The 23946-nt window shown below is 44.4% G+C and overlaps 1 protein-coding gene across 1 annotated transcript; it reads left to right on the top strand.

Annotated features, from left to right (window-relative positions):
* Positions 1 to 628: 628 nt before the first annotated feature.
* LOC310798688 (threonylcarbamoyl-AMP synthase-like) lies at positions 629 to 7275 on the top strand. The gene is made up of 6 exons (XM_083661245.1): positions 629 to 828; positions 2393 to 2588; positions 4536 to 4650; positions 4895 to 5014; positions 5645 to 5775; positions 6976 to 7275. Exons 1-6 carry the CDS (start codon positions 645 to 647, stop codon positions 7043 to 7045), a joined length of 816 nt encoding a protein of 271 aa, XP_083517371.1. The 5' UTR covers positions 629 to 644; the 3' UTR covers positions 7046 to 7275.
* Positions 7276 to 23946: the final 16671 nt, after the last annotated feature.

Here is a 23946-nt window from a genome sequence, read left to right on the forward strand (position 1 = left end):
AGAAGGGGAAGAAGAGAGGAGAGGAGGAGAGCGCCGCCAGCGGCACCACCCCGCTGGGCACAGACACCCAGGCCAGCCACCCCAACCTCCAGGCTGCCACCACCCAGGCTAAGTGCCCCTCTGCTGGGCAGACACCCAGGGCAGCCACTCCCACCACCAGGCTGCCACCACCCGCCGTGCCCCTCACCCTGCCCGGGTCCCACAACCCCCGGCCGAGACCCGCGACGCAGAAAACAAACTCATGTTTGAATGAAAGTATAGGCTATAATTAGGCTCATTCTGTGTTATCATGTGTGATTCAGGAGATATGATGAAATCAGGGTTTTGTCATTTATATGGGGGTAGGCTTGTTTACCGTCAGGGTTATCATACCAAAATATAATGTAGGAAGACAAAAATTACAAAATTGGGTGGTACCGATATGTGAAAATTGCAGCATTGGCCCATCGACTATGATCTTACCGTAAATGACTTGCTGTGCCGCATCTTCAACCTGCCCCTTTAAGAATAGTGACGTCATCGTTCGTGGGCGTAACCCGGAAATATCCGCCTGTTTGTCATTTCATCATCAGGCAGGCGACGCAGGCGGCGACAGACAACATGCTGTAGTGTCGTAGTGTATGTCACGTTAGTACCCTTGTTTTATGAGGTCCATTTATTACATCGGAGTTGAATTAATCAAATCAAGATCAAGAGGTTCTGGCAGTTCTGCCGCGGCGCATCAGCTGGCAGTAGACATGTGCAAAGAGCTGAAGACCAAAGTTCTCCGTTGGTTGCCGCCGACCTCCAATGGACCGTCTGCTGCTCGGCAGGATGAGGGACAGACAGGTGTGTGAATCACAACAAAGCTAAGGTGCAGACTGACAGACTGCCACATGTGACAGTAGGTGAAGGGCTTGGACACATGTGTGCTATTTATAGATTATAGATAGAACAGCTGCCAAAATCGCTGTACCTACCTTGCAGAGAAATGCGACAGATTGTAAACATTACAGTGTGTTGCATCATTTTCCTGTTTTTCCACATTGTATGTTATGAAATGCGCCAATATTGACTGGACCCACCCCCCATGTGACATCTTAAAGTCGAGCTGAACCCAAAAATGACTTTTCTTTTCTTTTAGTTCAAATACCTGGCTATGCAGTGCACCTATTTAATGATGTATGCCAAAAAAATCACAACAATCTAATTTCTTTAGTTTTTCACACTTTTTCCACATCAAAAGTTCATTTTTCAAGATTTCATTGATAACAGTAATGTACAGTTTGCTGACGTCACCTAGTACTATCAAATTTCTACCCCATTTCAACCAATCATATCACGACATGGCAGCTGTCAATCAGTAAAGGCGCGCGCTTGAGAGCGTGGTTGTCAGGGGTCTGCCGTCGGAGATTCCAGGCGGGCGGGCAGCACCCATGCATTGGATTGTCCGCTCGCTCCGCACGAAGCAGGTGGCTGCCTGGTACTCCGCGGATCCCACTCGCGTAGCACGACAACACGCTGAATCCCACTCGATTTGGGGGTGGAACACGCCATGATTGACCAATGCCAAAGCCAGTCGACAGAATTGTCCAATCAAATCATGGACACCGTATATTTTGGTCCGCCTCTCAATTTGTTTTCAGTCTCCGACGCTCGCGCTAGTGCATTCTGTTCCGGTTCACCTCGACTTTAAGGTTTTGACATCTGCCTTGTTGTGGGTGCTGCCGGCATTGACCTAGCCCCATAACGTGACGCTGCTACTGTACTCCGATATTCTCGTACAGCAGTCAGCGTCACACAGCGTTCGATTTGTCAATGAGTGGGAAACGCTGTTCAAAAAGCTTTGGAAAAAAAAGCCCCCCTACTGAAGCCAGTAATTTGACCAACGCTGTTAAAATGATACTGCTGCGTGAAACAACCGTTTAAAAGCAGTCTTTCCACAGCCTGTGCCGTATTGAGGACAGGAGAAGCTTCCTAGTGCCGACAGGAACCTTGGGAGTTTGAGTATTTCATGACATGTTTTGCTTCCCAGGTGCGCTGGATTTGCGTTGATCACTGACTGAGCCGCTGTCTCCGTGTGACTGCATGTGTTGTTTGCTCGCCGCGTGCAAGCGGTGCACCATGATCGTGAGATCAAACACACCCTGCTGTAAATTCAGCGCAGGCTGTGGAAAGACTGCTTCTAAACGGTTGTTTCACACAGCAGTATCATTTTAACAGCACCGGTCAAATTACTGGCTTCACTAGGGGGACTATCATATCTTCGGATCTGCAATCGGACGTCGGGTACGGGAGCTTTTTGAACAGCGTTTCCCACTCATTGACGAATTGAACGCTGTGTGACGCTGACAGTACAGTAGAGGGTTCACGTTTGGGGCTAGCACTGACCCTGCTTGCTTTTGACCTGTAGATGGCGCTGACATCCTGAGTTGTACGGTCAAGGCTCTGCAGGAGGGGCAGGTGGTGGCCGTGCCCACCGACACCATCTACGGGCTGGCTTGCCTGGCCCAGAGCCCCGAGGCCGTCAGGAGGGTGTACGACATCAAAGGACGAAATGGACAGAAACCGCTGGCCATCTGTGTTGGAGAAATTCACGACATCTATAAGTACGTATGGACTTGTTATCAACCAATTGAGAAGAAGACCATGCTTTCTCTAGTACAGGGGTGCCCAAATTATTTCCCATGAAGGGCCAAAACTCAATCTGGGTGGAGGGCCGAGGGCCAAAAATAAACGTTGTGGAATTACATTCAAATGTATTGTGTTTTATAGAAAATGAACATTCTAAATCTAAAATAACATTTCTATATAATAATCTACTTTTTATCTGTTTGGTAATTGTAATAATTTGCAATTGGTTATATATATTTAAAAAACAACATCTGCATTTGTGGGGAGCTTAAACATTTAATCAGTAAACACCCAGTTAAAAACAGTTGTATTTTCCACCTTTGTAATCGAGAGAGAAATTTGACTTAATTCACAACTTGAAAAATCCTCAAGGTACTTTGAAAATCAGCTTTATTGTCCATCTTTTGTAAACAATTTGCCGTGACAATTTGCAGGGATGCAATCTCAGGAGTGAACACAGTATCCGCAGCCACATTCAGACACTGTTTCACAAAGTCACCACGTGAAAAAGCTCGTCCACCCTTTGCAATCAGTGCAGATATCTGATAACTTGCCCGAGTTGCATTCTGGATAAAAAATCGGGGGGGGGATTTGGCCCACGGATTTGGCCATGGGATTTGGCCCCCCAAATCCGTGGCGGGCCAAAACAAACAGAGGCCCGCGTGCCCCAAATTGGTCAGCACTGCTCTAGAGCCTAGACTCAGTTCTCAGTCTCTCCGTGTTGCTCATTGGTTAGTGTCTCAAGAGAGCCTGGTCAAAGGAAGTTGGGGGAAAAACATGCTTCTGGCTTCAGACTACTCATTGGTAGTCTATGCTCTCCCACACTAAAGCACTTTTACACAGTTTAAAAATAATAATAATAATAACTAAAATAGCCATTGGTAATGTGATGTGTTTTGCATTTCAGCTCACATTTCCCTGTATGGTATGTATAGTAGACACAATATCATTTAGAAAGTTCCAGTGCAGCTCCAGTGGAATTTGAGTACAGAAAATGTTGTAGCTCCAAAACGTAGTAAATGTCAGGTTTTGACAGTAGCCTCATTAGACCAGAATGCAACACAGCCACAACACGTGTGTTTGGAGTCAGGGGTGCGCCTGCTCTCACAGACAAACAAGTTCAGGTAAGTTTAATGGGGGTTGTTAGAATTCTGGGAAATGTAGGAAATCACTAGTAGATGATGAAGCAGGATTGAGGCAGTGCAAGTGCAGCAGAATGTTAAATTACAACATTTCTGGGGGGTACGGTGGTGCAGTGGTAAGCGATGTCGCCTCACAGCTCGAAGGTCCTGGGTTCGATTCCCACCTGGGACGCTGTGAACGCTGAAGGAATGCGTGCCCGTCCGCATGTCCTCGAGTGCCCACTGCCCGGGTGGGGTCGTCAAAAAGGGCCTTCCTGTGTGGAGTTTGCATTCTCTCCCCGTGCCTCCCGGGGGCTTCCTTCATATAGGAACCCCCTTCACCAAAACATGCAATATCCTGGTTGCTGATGTGGTTCCTCCTCTGGTCGTTAAGGGCGCCTGTTCGGAGGGAGGGGAACCGGTTGGAATAGCGTGAACCTCCCACGTGCTATGTCCTACCGGTGACGCTTCCCCTGTCAGGTGAAAAGAAGCGGCTGGCTAACTGCCCATGTCTCGGAGGAAGCATGGAGCCAGTTTCGGCTCTCCCCAGATCGGCAGAGGGTGGAGTAGCAACCAGGATAAATAAATTAAAATTAGCACTAATGGGGGATAAAAAGTGTGATTAGAAAAATCGGGGGGGACGGGGGGGGGATTACAACATTTCATCACAAAAATAACGCAACGCATTGAACATCAGACTGTTTTGGATGGATTTTATTGTTTCATAATGCATCCCTATGCAGCTCAACCCCAGCACAGCTCAACTTGAACGTCGTCTGTCTTGCTTTGGTCACTGTGCAGGTACTGTAAGGTGAAGGTGAAGAAAGAGCTTCTAGGTGACCTGCTGCCTGGTCCAGTCACACTGGTGTTTGAAAGGTCTGAGATACTGAACACAGACCTCAACCCCTTCACTCCGGTCAGTCCACGTTTCTGAGTCCTTACCTGCCTTGGAGACTTGTATTCAAAAAATTCATGTTCTTCCAAATTTGAAAAGTCAGCCACATATACCAAAGCATTTATTATTTACTTTAGTGACTGACTGCAGACATATTGAAGACTCAAAGAACATGATTTTTCATTTCTGATTTTTGTAAAAAAAAAAAAAAAAAAAAAAAGTGGATTGTCTATCAGCTGTTGTTGTGTCCATATGTCTCCTGCAGCTAGTAGGTGTTCGTATCCCAGACCATGCTTTGATGAGGCGCCTCTGCCAGATGTGTGGTGAGGCACTTGCACTAACCAGTGCCAACATCAGCACACACAGCAGCACTGTGGCCGTGCATGTAAGTGAAAATCAACTAATGTAATTAATTAAGTAATTAATCAAGGAACATCTAGTGTCTAAATTCTCTGTTGCAACTCCACTTTGTGATTTAGGCTGATAAGACAGGTGTATTTTTAGATAAAGTAGTAAAGGTTTACAATAAGGGTACCGTACATTAAATGTTAAGCAGGTTGAGTATCTCTCTAAGCATTAACTAACCGTTAAGCACAGGTTAGTTAATGCTTATTAAGTATTAACAAAGCATTAATGAATGTCCCCTTATTGTAAAGTAATCTAGAGTAAGTAGTCTAATGTTTAATTGTATGTTTAATAAGGTACATCCTATTTGCACCTGTATGTCAAATACGTCGAATTTAAAATGTTTAAGCACGTCTAATGTATGCACATGACATGTGCATACATTTACACTATACTGCCTTATTGCTTGTTGTGTCTCTTGCTGTTTTTGCACCCATATGCCCTGTTACATTTGTACTATGTTGTAAACGGAGTCCACAGCACAAGAATTTCACACGTGATACTTGTACCATGGAGTGACAATAAAAATCTTGAATCTTGAATCTTGAATCTTGAATCTTGAAGTACTACTGATAAAGTGTATTATCTATCAATGCTGCTGTGTTTGCAGGAGTTCCAGGACCTCTGGCCCAAGCTAGCAGTGGTGGTGGATGGTGGACCAATAGGAGACCAGAGCCGCCTGGGGTCAACAGTGGTCGACCTATCAGTACTTGGCAAATACCGTGTCATCAGGCCTGGCTGGTGAGTTCAGCCACTTTCTGGTTGGCTTTCACTGGTTCCATGAGAGCCAGTTTGTCATGGCCTTGCCTGATATTGTGGCAGACAGTCACAATTAAAGTTTGTGTACACTGATAAAAAATATGTGTGGAGTAGGCGTATTGCATTGTGTTTGCATGCTTCTGGGTGGGGTCTGAGGGAAAACATGGCTAACTTCAGCGCAGGACCACGTTCGTCATGTAGCAGGCGTCATGCAACTCAAGCCCATTCGAGGAACAGCCCAAGTTTGGCAGGTTTAAAGATGTTTTCAATATCTTCAATCTCTGGCAGATGTTCAGCTGTGTAAAGGGCTCATTATACTCGAGCAAGCTCCGTGGGGGTGGAGTTCCGCGAGTCTCCGCGAGTCACCGTGCGGACCTTGCGCTGGGGCAGATGCTATTATACTCAGAAGTGATCAGCCAAGTGATCAGCATGTATTGTACAATGGTAATAGTGAGAACAGCCCGTGAAAAGTCGCAATGAAACGCTATTATGTGAGTGCACTTTCACTCTCAAACGACCGCACATCAGCACATGAAGGAATCACCAAACTTGTTTTTACTGGAAGCCGTTTTACTTCTCAGCCCTGATAGCCTACTCTGTGCTGCTTTTAATCTCTCTCAATCATGCTCTCAACACAACACATTTACTTGGTGAAATGACTAAAAACGAACAGTTGCTAATCAAAGTTTATAGTCTACCACATGGGTCAAGAAATGTGGTGAAAACACAGCTCAGTGTTCAGGGCTCAGTGGCTTGAAAGCGGCCATGTTTGGAGAGAAGCCGTGCGCTGCTCGCGCTGTTAGAAAATAAATCAGGCACACGGTGGGCGCCCTACGGAGGTAGCGAATAACCACGCCCAACAAATTTACGTCATTTGACGCGCCCGGCCCTCGCTCCACCCCCGCGCCGTTCACGGCAGGGTGAGCATAATACAAGCTTGACACTGCGGATGACATCATCGCGGATGACATCATCACTGAACTATTAGCCTCAGCCAGGAAGGATGACATCATCACTGATGACATCATCACTGATGACATCATATCCGTTATCCATTCCTGACTGACCATTCCTGATTGAATGAATGCATGACTCACCCCAAAAAACCCTTTCTTGACCGTGACACGCCTGTTTATTGAGACAGTTTCTATTGAAAGACAATGACCATGATTCTCTTTTCAGTGCCCTGTCTGCTACGGTCGACGTGCTGGAGCGCAAATACGGACTGTCAGAGAACCCTGCAGAGGAATGACCTTTGACCTCTCCACACTCCATATCTGACGCTGAGACGCACAGCCAGCTTTGACCCAGGGCTTCTTCAAGATGTTCACATGGAAGAGTGTGTGTTCTCCGGGAACGCTGGATAGGCAGGGAAGTCTGAAACGAGCCTTGTTTCTCCTGTGGTTGACATTGTTCTGGTGGCTGCTTTGAGGAATGAAGACCGTTTCGTTTTTTGGATGACCGCATTTTCTGCCTTTCTAATTGTCCCTTAACCCATTGATACCTGATGCAGCATTTGTGTGTGTATCCCTTTAAGACCGCGTGACGCGGTTCGCGGTCTTGAAGGAATACACACACAAATGCTGCATCAGGTATCAATGGGTTAAAGGATGGCTTTACCGATTATCAACCCACTTTGTATTAGGGGTGTCAAAAATAATCGATTATAAGATGCATCGCGATGCGGACGTGCACGATTCTGCATCGATTCACAAATGTCAAAAATCGATTATTTATTTTTTAATTTTTTAATAATCAAATCAAATATAATAGTACATGCAGTTGTTTATTTTAATTATGGATAATAATACAATGCAATTCCAAAACGCACTTTTATTTTAAAAGTAGCCACACAGTGAGAAAAAAGAAAGTGAGAAAAAATAAATCATGTATTGGGGGGAAAAAGTGATGCATCGATTTAAGATGCATCGATAATCGTAATCGAATCGAATTGTAGCCCTCAGGATGCTGTTACAAAGAGTCGTCATCTCCGACAGGTTGCCCAATTTGCCTTCAATCTCCTCTACGCTCTGTCCCGAGTTACTGCAAATCCACAAACTGGCCCGCAACCTACGGCTGAAACAAGTCCATCAAATCGTCGGTTGATCTACAGAAAATTAAAATGGATTATAATTTTGGTAATAGTTTGTAATTTATCAACGCAAAAACAACATATTTGCTAGTTCAAAAGCTAACTAATGAGTCAATAATGGTGCATTTCCTCCTCTGGGGAAAAAACGCTCCGTTGTTACGTCACAAGTTTTACGTCGCAGCGGAAGTTCTGCTCGAGATGCGAAATCTGCTCCGAGGGCGGCTGTTATTGTTTATTTAAATTTTTTAAGTATCCCGCACATCCATGGAGAATTGCATAGAGAGCCTTAAAAAGCCTTAATGACTTGCAGCTGGTGGGGGCGGAGTTTCTGCAGGCAGACAAGAGGAGGATTTTTCTCTTGAGGAAAACAGAGAGAGAAGGTAAACACCGCCCATGTGTTTATATTACCGAGATTATAATGATACAAAGTGGGTTTATAATCGGTAAAGCCATGCTTTTAAGGTGAGAAGTTTGTGGGAACTTCAAACTTATTAAAATTTCTCTTCCATCTTCATCAGTTTTATTCAGAAACATGGAAGGTCACACTTGTTTTTTGCATTAGAAATTAAAACGTGATGATACATGTTCTATTGTCAAAGCAGTGCGACTTAACTCAGGAAGTAGTTTGAGTTTTTATTTTTGGATTATGGTAACGGTTGTTAGGTCAAGCAAACAGGCCACTAGCCTTTTGTCTTGTTTGAAGAAATGTAGTCCTTTTTTTAAATCCGTTAATGGAAAGGGATGGAAGATTGCATATAGAATATAATTACAGATTGAATTCTATTTATTGGAGTGGAGAATTTTTCTTTTTGGGGGGGGAATTGCCAGATGTCTGCTTTTATGATTTCATGCATGTCTGGCTGCCTAATGATATGCATCTTAACTCTCATTACCAACGATGGTTACAGTAGCATCGTTTAAAGTGGTAATGAAACGGTCACAGCATCATGTAAACTACCTGACATTTTGAAAGTGGGGAAATCCTGTGGTTGGCACAGTGGACCAAGAGGGTGACCTGGTTTGAAAATCATCTGCAAGCTGTGCTTTTCCCCCTGATGGATTGTACAACTTTGTAATGGCAACAGTAAATCCTTCATAACTTTTTCCTCATTGCTGTCGTCTTGATGCGTAATGAGTCATTTGGATGTAATGCGCTCTTTATTTTTAGATGTCGGGCTTTGACTGATAATTGATTCTTAATGGAGTGGGAAATCAAGGGAGTCGGTTTTAAAGAAACCAGCACAAACCACTTAAAATTGCCCTTCACATGAAAATCAACCAATGATTGCATATATTTGACATTTAAATCCTTTTATTCACGAAATAGCCTTTCTGCAAGTGCCATTTACGTCAATAGACGGCTTGATTTCTGTCCGTATACGACCATATTACGAATGCATAGTACTCCACTCAGCTGTACAGTTTTATTCATAACACCAGTCCAAAACAATGATTGACCTTGACCGTGTCCTTTAAAAAAGACTGAGTCTGTTGTGTCACGATGAAAATGCGATAGAGGCCTGGGTTTCTGCGGGCCCCTAAAAAGTCTAAAATCCAATCAGAATTTTAGGCCTTAAAGCAGTGATACCTAACTGGCGGCCCGCGATGGAATTGCAATTTTTTTTTTTTTTTTTTTTACAGTGCACCTGAACGCAACATGCAAGATCCCCGCTGAATAAGTGTCCAAATGTTCATGTCATTCTGGCCAATACTCCACTTCTGTTATAGCATTTAAGTCTGGAATATGGAATATCTTTCAATAATCTATGATTTAGCTGCTAAATTGTCAAATACAGCCGTCTGCTCGCTACCCAGGCACTTATGTATGTACTTAACCTAACTAACTATCCGGTGTGCACAACATTGTCAGACTAAACTCCGGCTGACACCCCAAAAACCTGCAATCTGCTATGGAAAAATGTATATTGATTGTTTATTAACTGGCCCCTGGCCTTCTATCATTTCACGAAAGTGGCCCCCGGGCAAAGCAAGTTGAGTATCCCTGCCTTAAAGTGTTGACTTAAATTGTTTGGGTTAAGAAGTTAACATTTTATTTATCTGTAACAAAACTACGAAATGAAACCAACATGGAACCAATAACCTCTAATGCAAACTGTGCAGCCTGGTCAGAATTGATCGGCGCACACCCAGCTAGTGTGTTGCCATAGAGACAGTCGGCATGTGTGGGAACGCCCACAAAATGTTAAACAGCTGGCGCGCAAGTGGGGTAAAACCGCCGATATATCTCAATGGGCTGACTCACCAAAGGACGGTGCTGTGGCTCTAAACTACAGGTTTGGGGGTTCTAGAGCAGAACACAAGACGTCTGCTCAGATGTGCGTTTACTGCGGTGGTTAAAACCCCCGATCGTGTCTGCCTGGGCTGGGCTAGCAGCTAAATTCTAACTTTGCTGAATGGATAGAACGGGGGATTTAACCCACCCTGACCACGCCCCCAGCCAGGCTGAGCCAGCTAACCCAGCGTCTATGACGAGACATCGCCTCAACCTATGCAGTGTTTTGGGCGAACATTACTTGAATCTAAAATGGGTAGGCCTAAGTGCAAGTTTAATGAGATCTGGCTTGAGAACAGTGAATTTAGGTGGTTGGTTGAAGCCGGGTGAAAATAACAAATTTGAAGTCAAGTCTTGGGCAAGAAAACGCTAGTGGTGCCCTTAAATGGTACATGTTATACCCGGATGTTGTATGTGGGCATGAAACCGAAACCGCAGTTTATGGTGTCAGAAGTGGGATTGGGAAGTATACTGAGGCCCAATTCCAAATCCGCCCCCTAAAGACTCAAGCCCTGAACCCTCAGTCCCTCTAATGGCCGCCATCTGAAAGTGGTTGAGTCATCAAGTGTGGAAGGGATCCACATTGGATAAATAAGAGGATTGGGACAGCAGAGCCCTTTGCACTTGACAAGATGATGTTGACTCTGGCACGTTTGGGGTTCGCTATATATTGTTTATTGTCAAGACGCTTTGAGGAATAGACTCCCTGATGAGTCTGTTCTCATCCAGGCTCTGGCTCTACAGAGTGGACAACAGGTCATTTATAAATAAATGTAGCCTACTGCAAAATCTGCAATCTGCAACATGTGTAATTATAATTAAAATAAGCATAATAATGACATGTCACCCAACATTATACACAATGTCAATACTGTACAATACAGATTCAGTAAAACTATTTCTCATTCATCAAAAAAGTTGTGGATTGCAATTGTAATAGAAATGATCGATGATCATTCTAGGATTGTGTAAAATAACTACTTGCATTCCTCTGATATATTTTGTCTAATCTGAAATCCCTATTAATGTAATGTTTCATTGTCAATTAAGGCATTCCAGCGCACTCGCAAACACCGCGTTCGTTTCGCGCGTGTGTTCTTTTATTTTTTTGACAGATATTTGCAGCCTTCCCTGTTTTATACGTCACAACGCTATGCATTGTGGGCAATTCCCTTTCTGTAAGTGGCCACAGCTCCTCCCTTATAATCTAGCAGAAAGGGCCCTCAGATTTTGAGATAGGTAGAACAAATGACAACAATGATTTTTCTTATCTTTAGGGTCTCCCATTAATGAAATTGATTCTTGTCAAATTTATTTTTGGGGAAAAAATGTTTTTTTGGCTGTTCTTTAGAACTACCCCAATCCCTGAAAAAGAGCCAAATTAGGCCAGTCCGAATAGGGGAAAGGCGACAAAAAAGCCAATAACTTGAGAATGCTCACTCTTTTCCTCATCAGATTTGCTGAGGTATGAACCAGGTGGCTGCCCTACATCACAAAATGTAAGGGGGCAGAAAGGGCTCACTCCGAGCCCTCATTCACTTTGCGCTTTCACATGCGACATCCCTAAAAGCCCTCACTCCCTTCACGTGAACGCGCCTCTAAAAGGGCTTGAGTCAGTAATCACCAGCTCTAATACGGCTGGTGATTGGCTGTCATGTAGAGGCATGCAGGAAATGTTACGCCCACTTTAGCCAGTGTGTGTTTGTTGAGAGGCAGGCAGCGTGCGGTGCGGAGACAGTATACAAGGGCGGAGCAACCGATGGAGCTGTATGGGAAGACGGCGTGGCGGAAAAAAATAGCGGCGGCAATGGCGTTTGAGTGTGCGAGTGAGAATGAATCAGAAAGTGATGAGGATACAAGGGATCTTGAAAATAAACGTAATCGTGTATCAAGTAGTAACTCAAGTGACGGTGGCTATCAGGAAGTGAAGAAAGTGAGGAAAGGGAGTGAGGGTTCATATCTTGTAGGAATGAGAGCGACGTCAAAAGTGGATGGAATTTTCAGTAACCTGCATGAGTTGGGAAAGTTTATGGAAAGGAAAGTTGGTGTGGTAAAAGCGATAAGGGTAACTAGAAGTGGGTTGGTAGTAATAGAGTGTGTGTCACAGGATCAGGGAATGAAAGTAATTGAGATAGGTAAGTATAAGCAGTGTATGGTTGAGTGCTTTAAACTAAGCAAAGAGCCGATGAAGAAAGGAGTAGTCAGTGGTGTGCCGCTTGATGTGGAGGTGGAGTTATTTGAGGAACAGGTAGAGAGTGTGTATGAGGCCAGAAGGATGTCTAGGTTTGTAGAAGGTAGGAAAGAGGATAGTTTATCTGTGTGTCTGTCTTTTAGTGAAGGGATTCCGGAAAGAGTGTTCCTGGACAGTGTGAGCTACAGGGTGAGGCCCTATGAAAGGGCGCCACTCAGATGTTTCAGTTGTCAAGAGTATGGGCATGTAGCTGCGGTGTGTAGAGGAGATAAAAGGTGTGGTCGGTGTGGGAAGGAAGATTGTGATATGAGGTATGGCAAAGAGTGTGAACAGCAGGTGAAATGCCTGCATTGTGAGGGAAAGCACTATACAGGATCAGCACAGTGCCCAAAAAGAATCCGAGAAGGAATAGTGAGTAAAGTCAGAGAAAAGAAAGGGTTGTTATATGCTGAGGCTGTCAAAAGTGTGGAGAGGAAACGTGAGAGGGTGGAAAGAAATGAGGATAGCGTGGGTGTACAAAAGGAACCGAGAAAGGAAATGGACAGATCGAATCAGAGTAATGTTATCTGCATGGATAAGAAGCGATTCTTGGCCTTTATTGCTATGGTGTTGAACTGTGCTGCAAGTATAACTGGGAAGACTGAGAGGACTGAAATGGTGGTGGATGCTGCAAAGAGGTTCCTGGATGTGGTGGATGTATCGGGAACAGATATCGATAAAATACTGAGGGATGCATTTGCGTAAACTCAGACAATTACGTCTGAGTGTTAGTATGGACAATATTTATGAATGGGAGCATTTTGGGAAGAAGAACTATAAAGAAGACATCAAATTCCATTTGACCTGTGGAGGGCAGTAATACGCCGAGTAGCGTCTACACTGCCGGAAATCAAAAAGAAGAAGAAGAAGACAGTATACAAGAAGTGGAACTAGCAAGCTAGTAACAGACAGTCCTATCCTGGAGTACCATATGGCAAAGATGATGAAAAGCAGGGAAAGAAACGAGAGGTGGGTCAGTTTACCGCAAGTTGTTGGAACTCTATCCACCTTATTTTTGAATGCCCCACTGTAAAAAATAATTGTGCGTACAAGGTCCGGTTTAAGTGACTTATCGTTGCAGCTTGCCATTTCCTAAGATGGCTGCCTACACTCAGTCTCTTGTACCCTGGCTGAATTGAACATAACTTGGTCAATAAGTATGTAACATACGAAATAAAACAACCCGTAATATCTTAATTTTATGTAGAATGCAGAGGACATGTAACTGTTTAGTTAAACTTGTGTAACCGAGCGTTTTGGGTTCTTTATATATAGTTTGTGATGAAATGTAATGAGTCAGAGACCGCTTGTTGTTGGGAGCTGCTGCCACTTCCTTACTTGGTCAGGGGCGAGAGAGTGGCGTTTCCGGACATCAAAACAAAACCTTCAAATAAATAGCTTACATACCTCCCCTCCCCCAAAAAGAAATGTCCTCGTTTCAAATAAAGTACAGCACACAATATATATACATCAACAAACAAACTTCCACGCTATAGAACACAGGGCTTTTTACCTTACGAACCTGCGAACCAACGCTAATGGACCATCTCAGACAATGTCAAGACATAGTGTTACGGTTCATACAAAGTGAAAAGACAGACAGGAAATATGCTCATGACAGTGAGAGGAAAAACACGGTAGAAGTGGCTCCAATGCACCGATGTACGTAAATGGAGGCAGACTGCTGCTGTTCTCTTCCGCTCTATTGCACAACCATAACCACACAGTCTCAGTACAGTATGACACACTATTCAGCTGATCTACAGATGCAACTGAGAACGATAGCGGACTTTACACACTATACCGGGTGCGACTACAGCGAGACAGAAAAAAAACATCAGCGTCACACTCGTCAGAACGACACACTCCGTTGTGGCTCCCCGCTGATGCCCGCAACACCAACAGTCCCAGTGTCTCCAGTGAGCAGCGGCTCCTCATCCAGCGACTCCCCATCCTACGACCTCGTACTACCGCGAGCCGAGGGAGTATGAAGAGGTGATCGGACGCTGCTTCCATTTGAAGAACCACCAGGCATGTGCAGTGTCCCTAGGACTCCAGTCAGGAATCCCACACAAACCTTCTCCCACCTGGGCTACCTCACCGTGAAACATGCTCATTACAGAAAAAAACAAGTCAAACAACATGGCAAAACAACATAACACTTCCAGAACAGTTCAGAACTTAGGGCACCCTTAAATCAGTCCATGGCGACCCAGCTGAACTCCCAGAACACCATGCTCTCCGGCACGCAGCTCCAGAGGACGTCCATCCACGCGCTCCTCCAGGCTCTGCACCCGTGCTCCTTCACCGACCAGCTCCCTCATCTCCACCAGACAGCGCTGCCTCACCGACCGCTGCGCCGTCGCCTGCTCCTCCATCATTCTCCAATGCTCTTCCCCATAGCTCTCCACGCTGGGGAGGGAAACTCCACCACGGCTAGCCTGAGCAGCAACTGCTAGCTTATTCCACGTGCGGTGTTTAGCCAGTTAACTCTAGCCACTGCACAGCTAAGCTAACCAAACAGTGCTCACCACGGTCCAACACGTTCAAATAAATAAAAACTGCGGGTCAGAGATGACCACCGCTAACCTCACCTTCGACCACCGCTGCCACCAATGTAACCGAGCGTTTTGGGTTCTTTATATATAGTTTATGTGATCAAGGTCAAGGTCAAGGTCAAGGTAAACTTTATTATCCCATAGGGAAATTCAGGTGGTCAAAGGTGCAAACATGAAAACATATAGAAGCATAATAATAAACCATAAATCACATGAGGACATCGAAGGTGCAAAAATAAAGCATGTAAAAGCATAAAAACATTAAATCACGAGACCTAGAAATTTCAGTTTTGTGCACTGCATGTCTCCATGCAGCTCACACACACACACACACACACAAGATAAAACATGAGGCTACAGTGCACTGTGCATACAGGTAATTATCATCGCCCTAACATATTAAAAAGGAGGAAAAAGAAACAAAAGACAGGCTATTAAGTTTTGCGTTTACTTTTTGTGCTGTCTTGTTCATTCAGCATTCTGATTGCAGATGGAATAAAGGACTTGCTGAACCTCGTGGTTCTAATTTTCCTTTGCAGCATCCTTCCTTTGCCCCGGTGGCTGAGTTGGAACTTGCTGTGTAAGGGGTGAGCAGGGTCATGGATGATGCGCTCGGCCTTGCCCAGAATGAGATCTTGCACAGCTGGGCAGCAGACGTCTGATCACATCCGATGACCCTGCTTGCCATCTTAATCATGCACTGCAGCTTGGCTTGCTATGCAGAGTAGGATAGGCCAGATTAGGCTGTAGATTAGCTAGATCCCCTATGTCCCAGTTAGCTCTGGTTAATGCTTAGAGTAGTCAGTTGTCTGATCTTCTCCCCCCCCTCTCTTTCTCTTTCCCCCTTCCTCCGCTCCTTCCCTTCTTCCCCCTTCCTGTTCTCCCCTCTCCCACATTTCCCACTCCCCCCCACCTCCTCTCTTTCCATGCTCTTTCCTCCCCCACATCCCACTGCCCCCCCCTCCCTTCTCCTGCTCTCTCCTCCTTCTCCCCTCCTCTGCTCCTTCTCCTTCTCTTCTCCCCTATTTTTCCAAATCCCTGCCACTTCCTGCTCTCCCCTCTCTCACATTCCCCCTGCTCTCCTTCCCCTGCACCCTCCCACCTCTCCTTCTCTGCCTCTCTCCTCCTCTCTGTCCTCTCCCCTCTCTCACATTCCCCCTGCTCTCCTTCCCCTGCACCCTCCCACCTCTCCTTCTCTGTTCTCTCCTCCTCTCTGTCCTCTCCCCTCTCTCAAATTCCCCCTGCTCTCCTCCCCCTGCACCCTCCCACCTCTCCTTCTCTGTTCTCTCCTCCTCCACATTTCCAATTTTCTCCCCACCCTCGCCCTAATCCGGGCCCGTATCCTACTGCCTCCCCTCCCCCAACCCTAGACCCTACCTCTACCCTGGCTCTCCCTCCCCTGCACCCTCCCATCTCTCCTTCTCTGTTCCCTCCTCCTCCACATTTCCCATTTTCTCCCCACCTCCTCCCTCTCACATTCCCCCTGCTCTCCCTCCCCTGCACCCTCCCACCTCTCCTTCTCTGTTCTCTCCTCCTCCACATTTCCCATTTTCTCCCCACCCTCGCCCTAATCCGGGCTCGTATCCTACTCCCTCCCCTCCCCCAACCCTAGACCCTACCTCTACCCTGGCTCTCCCTCCCCTGCACCCTCATCTCTCCTCCTCTGTTCTCTCCTCCTCCACATTTCCTATTTTCTCCCCACCTCCTCCCTCACATCCCCCCGCTCTCCCTCCCTCCTCCACTCTCCTGCTTTCTCCTCTTCCCGGTGTTTCTTCCTCTTCCCCCCTTCCCCCACTACTCTAAAGCATAGTACACATTCTACTCCAAAGCATGGCACCCACTCTATCCCCTCCAATATTTCGCCACTATTTAAAGCATGGCACCCATGCTCTTAGTATTTTGCCACTATTCAAAGCATGGCATCCACTCTTCCCTAAAGCAAGGCACCCATAAGCTCTATATGTGAACATGTGCTTATTTGGCAAAAGGACTCACTACTAAAGGCTTGCAGCCAATTAAATTAGGCATAGTTTGGTTGCTAAGAAATTGACATATGTCCGTTTGCAAGATGTGCGTCTATATTTCTCATTCTCTCCCCACCTCCTCCCTCCCCCTGCTCTCTTCTCCCCCACACCCCCCCTCCCCCTCTCCTGCTCTCTCCTCTTGCTCCTTCCCCACCTCCTATACTCTCCAACATCTCCCATTCCCTCCCCACCCCATCACTCTCTCACATTCCCCCTGCTCTTCTCCCTTCTCCTGCTCTCTCCTCTGCTCTCTCTTCATTTCTATATTTTCTATATTATCAATTGTTCAAATGTTATCTTCTGTATATTCTTGTTACTGTTGTGTCAGCTAGAATTAGCTAGACATACTTTCTGTGAAGCCCTCTGAGACATGCTTGTGAATTAGGGCTATATAAATAAACTTGACTTGACTTGACTTGGCTTGGCTTGGTCTTGGTTGTGCATGTTCCCAAACACACAGATCAGGCTCTCAAGGATGGCCTTGTAAAACAGTTGCAGGATGTAACGGTCAACATTAAACAGTTTCAATTTTCGTAGGAAAAACAATCGCTGATGCAGCTTTTTGACCTTAGCAGTAGCACATTCATTGAACTTCAGCTGGTCATCGATTTCTATCCCTAGATATTTATAGGTCCTAACTCTTTCAATCGGTGCCTCGTTAACAAGGGTAGGTGGAACTTCTCCTCCACTCCGCCTGAAGTCTATGACCATTTCCTTTGTTTTGGTCACATTGACCTGAAGGAAGTTGTCAGAGCACCAGTGCTCCACCTCTTCCTCAAAGCTGCTCAGGGAAGCATCGTCAGATTTGAGGAACCCCACCAGGGCTGTGTCGTCTGCGTACTTAAAGTAAGTGTGAGTGGAGCCTAAAGCTCGACACTCATTGGTGTACAATATGTACAGTATGGAAGACAGAACACAGCCCTGGGGGGCTCCTGTGTTGATTAATTTTAGAAGAGAAACCGCTATGTTAAAACGGACCTGCTGAGAGCGGTTCAAAAGAAAGTCATTAATCCAAATAATAAGCCTAGGATTCACATTATAATCCATCAGCTTGCTCACCAGCAGGTGAGGTTGAATGGTGTTGAACGCACTGCTGAAATCAATGAACACTATTTTCACAAAACTGTGAGGTTGTTCTAAGTGTTCATATATGCTGTTGGTCATTGTCAGCAGTGCATCATCCACCCCCCGCTCTGGCCGGTACGCAAACTGGTAGGGATCTAAGGATGTTGAGACTTCATTGAGGAGATGTTTCAGGACAATTTTTTCGAGACATTTCATGGGAACAGAGGTTAATGCAACCGGCCGCAGGTCATTCATCTCCTTAGGCCTGTTGTTCTTCGGCACAGGTATTATTAAGGAGCGTTTCCACTGGTCGGGGATTACCCCTGTATCCAGGGAGCGCTGAAACAGCTTTTGAAAAGGAAAAGCAAGTGAGTCAGCGCATGATCTCAGGACCTTGCAGCTAATGCCATCTGGACCCTGAGATTTATTGATGTTAACATGTAAAAACTCCCTTTTGACCTTGTCCAGAGTAATTGTGATTTCATTAGCTGGAAGACCTGTGAGTTTATCAGCTGCTTCAGCCTGCTGTGTTGAATAATCAACGGAATCAAATCTACAGTAAAAACTGTTTAAATCATTGGCAAAAACAAAGTCATCATCGACAGTCATGGTGTGCCTTTTGGGTTTATAATCTGTCATAATTTGTAGACCTTGCCAGGCTTTCTTTGAGTCGTGGTGATTAAAAAGAGACTGTATCTTGTCTCTGTAGGCAGCCTTGCATTCTGTTATTTTTTTCCTAATTTTACTTTGTACAATTTTAATTTCCTCTTTACTGCCCCCGGAGCTGAACAGCCTCTTTTTCTGATTCAGCAGTTCTTTCAGTTCCGGAGTAACCCAAGGTGATGAAATAATGAGTCAGAGACGCGTGATTTCTAACCCCACATAGGATAAGCAATAACCACGCCCTGTGGCGCCGGGATTGGCCAGGAGCAACACTGGAGGGCACGCAGCCCAGCGATTTCATGAACCAACTGAATAGCTCTTGAGAACAAACAGCGATTTCGAGAGCGGACATTGAGAGCGGACATTGAAATTAATTATGGTCACCTACCTTCCTTAGCATAGTAATAATAATAATAATAAGTATAATAATTGTAATCTACACAATGTACACAATCTACAAAAACATCCAATAATATAAACGGTGTTGTGTTCACGTTCATAGCTCATATAATATAATGTATCGTTAATTTCAAGCTCAATTCTTACCCAGAGAAAAGGTACAGCACTGAAAATGTAACAAGCAATAGTTTTTTAAACATCTTTATTTTAAAAGATGAAAAACCCCAGGTGCTAGTCCCAAGCTTCAATGCTCCTGGCCAATCCCGGCGCCACAGGGCGTGGTTATTGCTTATCCTATGTGGGGTTAGAAATCACGCGGCGATTACCCATGAATGCACTGCGCTCTTAAAGGGATATTTATCGACGAGATTTTTGCCAAGCTGGACCTGATTAGTGATTTGCTCCGTTCGCCCAGACGGGTGTCAAGCTGTCAGCAACAAGGCTGGGAGGATCACACCGGAAGTCACACTCTTAAATAATGATTATAAAATTTTGGCTCTTATTTTTGCTAGTAGACTCAAAGAGGTTTTGGACACTATTGTAGTGGGTTGGATTGTGTGCTACTGTACCTGATCCGGAGTTCATGTGTGAAAATAGCTTGTGTGTTATACTGTTCTGTGCATGGGGGTTAACTGTGGGATCTGATATGTCTGTGGGGATTTACGGGGGTCTGTGAAGGGAGCATAGAGCCAGTGGGTGGGGTGAGAGAGGGGTTCACCTGTGATTGGCTGGGGGGAGGGGAGCCGTGAGGGAGAGGGGAACGGCTCGGGTAGTGTCCTCTAGTAAGAGAGTGGCGTCAGAGGAGGACCAAAATGCGAGACTCATTAGCCAATGAACAGCCAGGAATGGGTCTCGCGCTACTTTTGCATGCTAAAATAAAGCCGATAATGTACAATTTGATTCATTTCAAGGGATGAAAAACCCTTTCAAAGTACATCACTGTCTATTTTGCTGCAACTCGACACAGTGCTGCTTTTTTTACTCAAGAGTTCCACTTTCTACGCCCCTTCAGATGTCCTGAAGAAAAACAAAAGGCAGCCATCTTTTTTCATCGCGTAGCCTAGGCTAGCTAATGTTAGCTTCCCATAGCTCCTTGCAAAGAACCATATCTCGGGAACGGAAGCACCTACAGAGACGGGACTGGCGGCATTGGAAAGCTCGTCAAATTTTACATCTAGTAGAAGGTGCGTTGAAGTTACAAAATCAACGCTGAGCAATGTACCCTTTTTTACACATTTTTACATGAAATAGTTACAACATCAGATGCTCATAACTCCTAGGAAAATGCCTTAAAATGCATGAAAAAAAAATTATGAGGACATCTCCCGACATATATACTACCGTTTAAATTTGGTGCAATTTGGAGGCAATTTTTTTTTTTTTTATTATTCTTCTCCTAATGTTTTTATGTCGAAGCCTTCTTCTTCTTCTTCTTTGAGTTTTATGGCGGTTGGCAAACATATATGTGCATTACCGCCACCTACTGGAGTTTGATATCAGCCAAATGCCTGAGGGGTGGGCGTGGAAATCGAAGGCCACGCGACCAACGACCAAAAATAAGTCGTTGTTCTATGAGAATTGGTTCAAAAACAATATCTTACTTGTTGGTCAACTATTTGACTTGAATGGTAGGCTGTACAACTCTGTAGATTTTTTGAGACGGTTTCAAATTCCCATAACAGTTAAATAATTTGCAGTCGTTTTCGATGCAATTCCTTCTGGAATCACAATGCTGTTGGGGGGTATGAACTTCCCATGGCCGCTTACTCCCATTGTCAAGTTATCTAGTACTGCTATTGGTGGTTTGTGCTTTTCAACAGAGCATCGGGTTAATAACCGCACAATTCAGGCTTTATTCCAAAGGGACATTGTCACACTCCCTTACATAATCTCCTTTTGGAATGGTATAGTAGAGAATGTGCCTTGGAAAAAAGTGTGGTTGTTGCCACTCAGATATTTGATTACCAATAAAGTGAGAGAAGTTACATTTAAATTAATACACAGGTTCTACCGAGCAAAATCCTTTCTTAAAAGATATAAGCGGGACATTGAGTCTGAGTGCTCATTTTGTAAAGATTCTGATGAAAATGTCTCCCATCTGTTTTGGAAGTGTTCTCATACAGAGAAATTTTGGTCAGAGATTTTGAAGTTCATCCAACTGCATTTCATCTCAGATTTTTCTTTCTGTTTTAAGGATGTTTTCTTTGGTGTATTTGATTTCACAATGGAGAATGAGGGGAAATGTTTTATAATTAATCTTTTGTTTTTACTTGCTAAATACCACATCCACAAGTGTAAATTCAATGGTTCTAAACCATTCTTCCCCGTGTTTAAAAATGATTTCACTGAATATATGGACTCTATCAAACACTCAAAGAATACCAAAGCAATCAGGACTGTGCTGCTATTTACAACTTTTGTGACCTCATGAAGTAGCCTACCTTGTTGTTTCTTCTTATAAGTATTATTTGCTTGTACCCCTGAGCAGGCCCGGTTCTACGGGGGTGCAAAAGCATGCATTGCACCCTTATTTTAATTGTCTGCATGCTCAGTTGAAAAGTAAAAAAAAATTTTTTTAAATAAATGCTACAGCTGCACACTTACTGTTTAAACTTGAATTATAGTTGTTGTTTTTCTTTGTTCTTTGATGTGATTTTATGGCTTTTTGGCACCTATATGTAACCTTTTAAGGTTGAGATCATTGTATTATCATTATATGGTCCAAATATTTCAGTAAAGCACTTGAAACACTTGAAATATTCTTGCTTGGGTGGTATCATTCTACTTGAAATGATGGTCAAATGCATTATTTTTAGTAAAATAACATGTCAAATTTTGCAATGCCAGGAATCAACAGGATGAATTAACAGTGAGGACCTCCGTGCCCTACCAACAACACAGAGAAATACATTGAAATACATCAAATAATTGCAACAGCCCCCAGCATGACACACACAATAAAGATACATTTAAGGCACATAATATGAACGTACCGGTGAGCCCGCAAACACACAGCGCTGGCTGTCCCACGAATGGCGTCCTCGCACTAGCAGCCAATGCGCCCACTATAACGTGACAAGACATTTACATTATTGCACCTCCCAATGCAACTAAAAACAGCGTTCATATACACAGTTAAAATATCTACTTACATCTTGTCACGGGCCGCAGGTTCACGCCAAGAAAGGACACGAGGACGCTGCCTCGCCAAACAGACTCGGGAAGGCTTCTCATGAAAGCCGAGGCGCTCTGTGCTTTGAACACTTCCTGGCAGCGTAACCCATACGTGCTGACGCAACACCGTAATGTACGCCCTGCGGGGCCTTACAGTAAGACCACCATCCTGCGGGAGCCCTTACACGTAATTATTGTTGCTGCGTGCTATCATGACGTGGTGATATGTAACAAGTGTCAACCAACCTGTGCTGTGATGCTATGAGCTGTTTTAATTAAAACATATATATATATTTTTGTCGATAATATTAACTCATTCTCTGCCAAAGACGTACTCGGACGTACTTTTAACAATGGCGTTCTGTGCCAAGGACGTACTCGGACGTACTTTCATGTTTTGCTTGTTTACATTAGATCAGACCCTTTCCCAGCCTGTGACATTGTTTCAAGTCAAACTGATGAAAGGAACCCGCTAAATCACGTTTAGTATTTATAGTATAGTCACCCATTTAGCAGTAAACAGAGTCCGAAACAGAGTCCGACGATCATGAGCGGCCATTTGTGCATTGAGCAGCATTTGCGGCCATTGAGCAGCTGCCTGTGATTCCTGTGTGCGTGTGTGTGAGACGTGAGACGAGAGAGAGAGAGAGAGAGAGAGAGAGAGAGAGAGAGAGAGAGAGAGAGAGAGAGAGAGAGAGAGAGAGAGAGAGAGAGAGAGAGAGAGAGAGAGAGAGAGAGAGAGAGAGAGAGAATAAGGGTTCATTTGGTCCGTCCAGTCTTGGACTATCTGGTAAATAAGTTCCAGGAAGTAAAAGTCAGTAAAAACTTATTTTTATTTTTATTTTTATTTTTTGGGGAAAACAAATACTGTATATGTCTGATGTGTCACTGAGGCAAAAAATAAAAGGCTCAAAAGAGAGTTCTGCTTGAAACGGTGTCCTTCACTAAAAACCTGTTTTTCTCATATTTCTGTCCAAAGGAGGGCATTTTTAGTGAAAACAAGCTAACTTCCACTGCTTGTAACTAAACAAGGAAACATGGGAGAGTTTCAGTTTTTTACAAGGGGTAAGAAGAGAGTCTCTGCTTTATTGTGAGATATGTTGTGTAATTTTATTCCTAGCACAGAATATTCTGTGGGTCCTGGAAGATCAGGAAATATGCTCAAAATCCTGGCACTGGGAGCACACAGACCGAAATGACCCTGGCAGAGAATGAGTTAAGCTGCTTCTTGGTGTGTGTGCCTTAACGGCGTTGGAGCCTGTGGCTGTGGTCTCTACGTGCCACAATATGGAAGTAGGCTACATTTCCAGCACGAAAAGTCGAGCAAACAAACAGACATGGCATCACAAAATATATATATGTCGAGCAAACAAACAGACATGGCATCACAAAATATATATAGGCTCTATCGTTGCGCCAGATAAGTCTAGGAAGTCACAGTAGAACCGAGTTACGGCTCACTCATCTCCTAAATTACGTTAAGTCTACAAGGGATATTTATACCACCAGGATGACATATAGGTCTATGTTTCACATAGGGTTGTGTTTTGATTTCGAGATTTTATTTTGTCCAATATTGAAATGTTCGACAATTGCATGTTGTGTTAACATTATTTCTATCTACCTTTCTATCTATTTAGGCTAATTTGGATGCT

The sequence above is a fragment of the Poromitra crassiceps genome (genome assembly GCF_964638095.1).
Source record: "Poromitra crassiceps genome assembly, chromosome: 26".
NCBI lineage: Eukaryota > Metazoa > Chordata > Actinopteri > Beryciformes > Melamphaidae > Poromitra > Poromitra crassiceps.

Bases quoted from the DNA above. Each gene is read 5' to 3' on its own strand.
- LOC310798688 (XM_083661245.1), top strand. From the start codon at position 645: ATGAGGTCCATTTATTACATCGGAGTTGAATTAATCAAATCAAGATCA. The intron at 2,589-4,535 runs GTACGTATGGAC...GTCACTGTGCAG, and splicing joins GAAATTCACGACATCTATAA to GTACTGTAAGGTGAAGGTGA. The intron at 5,015-5,644 runs GTAAGTGAAAAT...CTGTGTTTGCAG, and splicing joins GCAGCACTGTGGCCGTGCAT to GAGTTCCAGGACCTCTGGCC.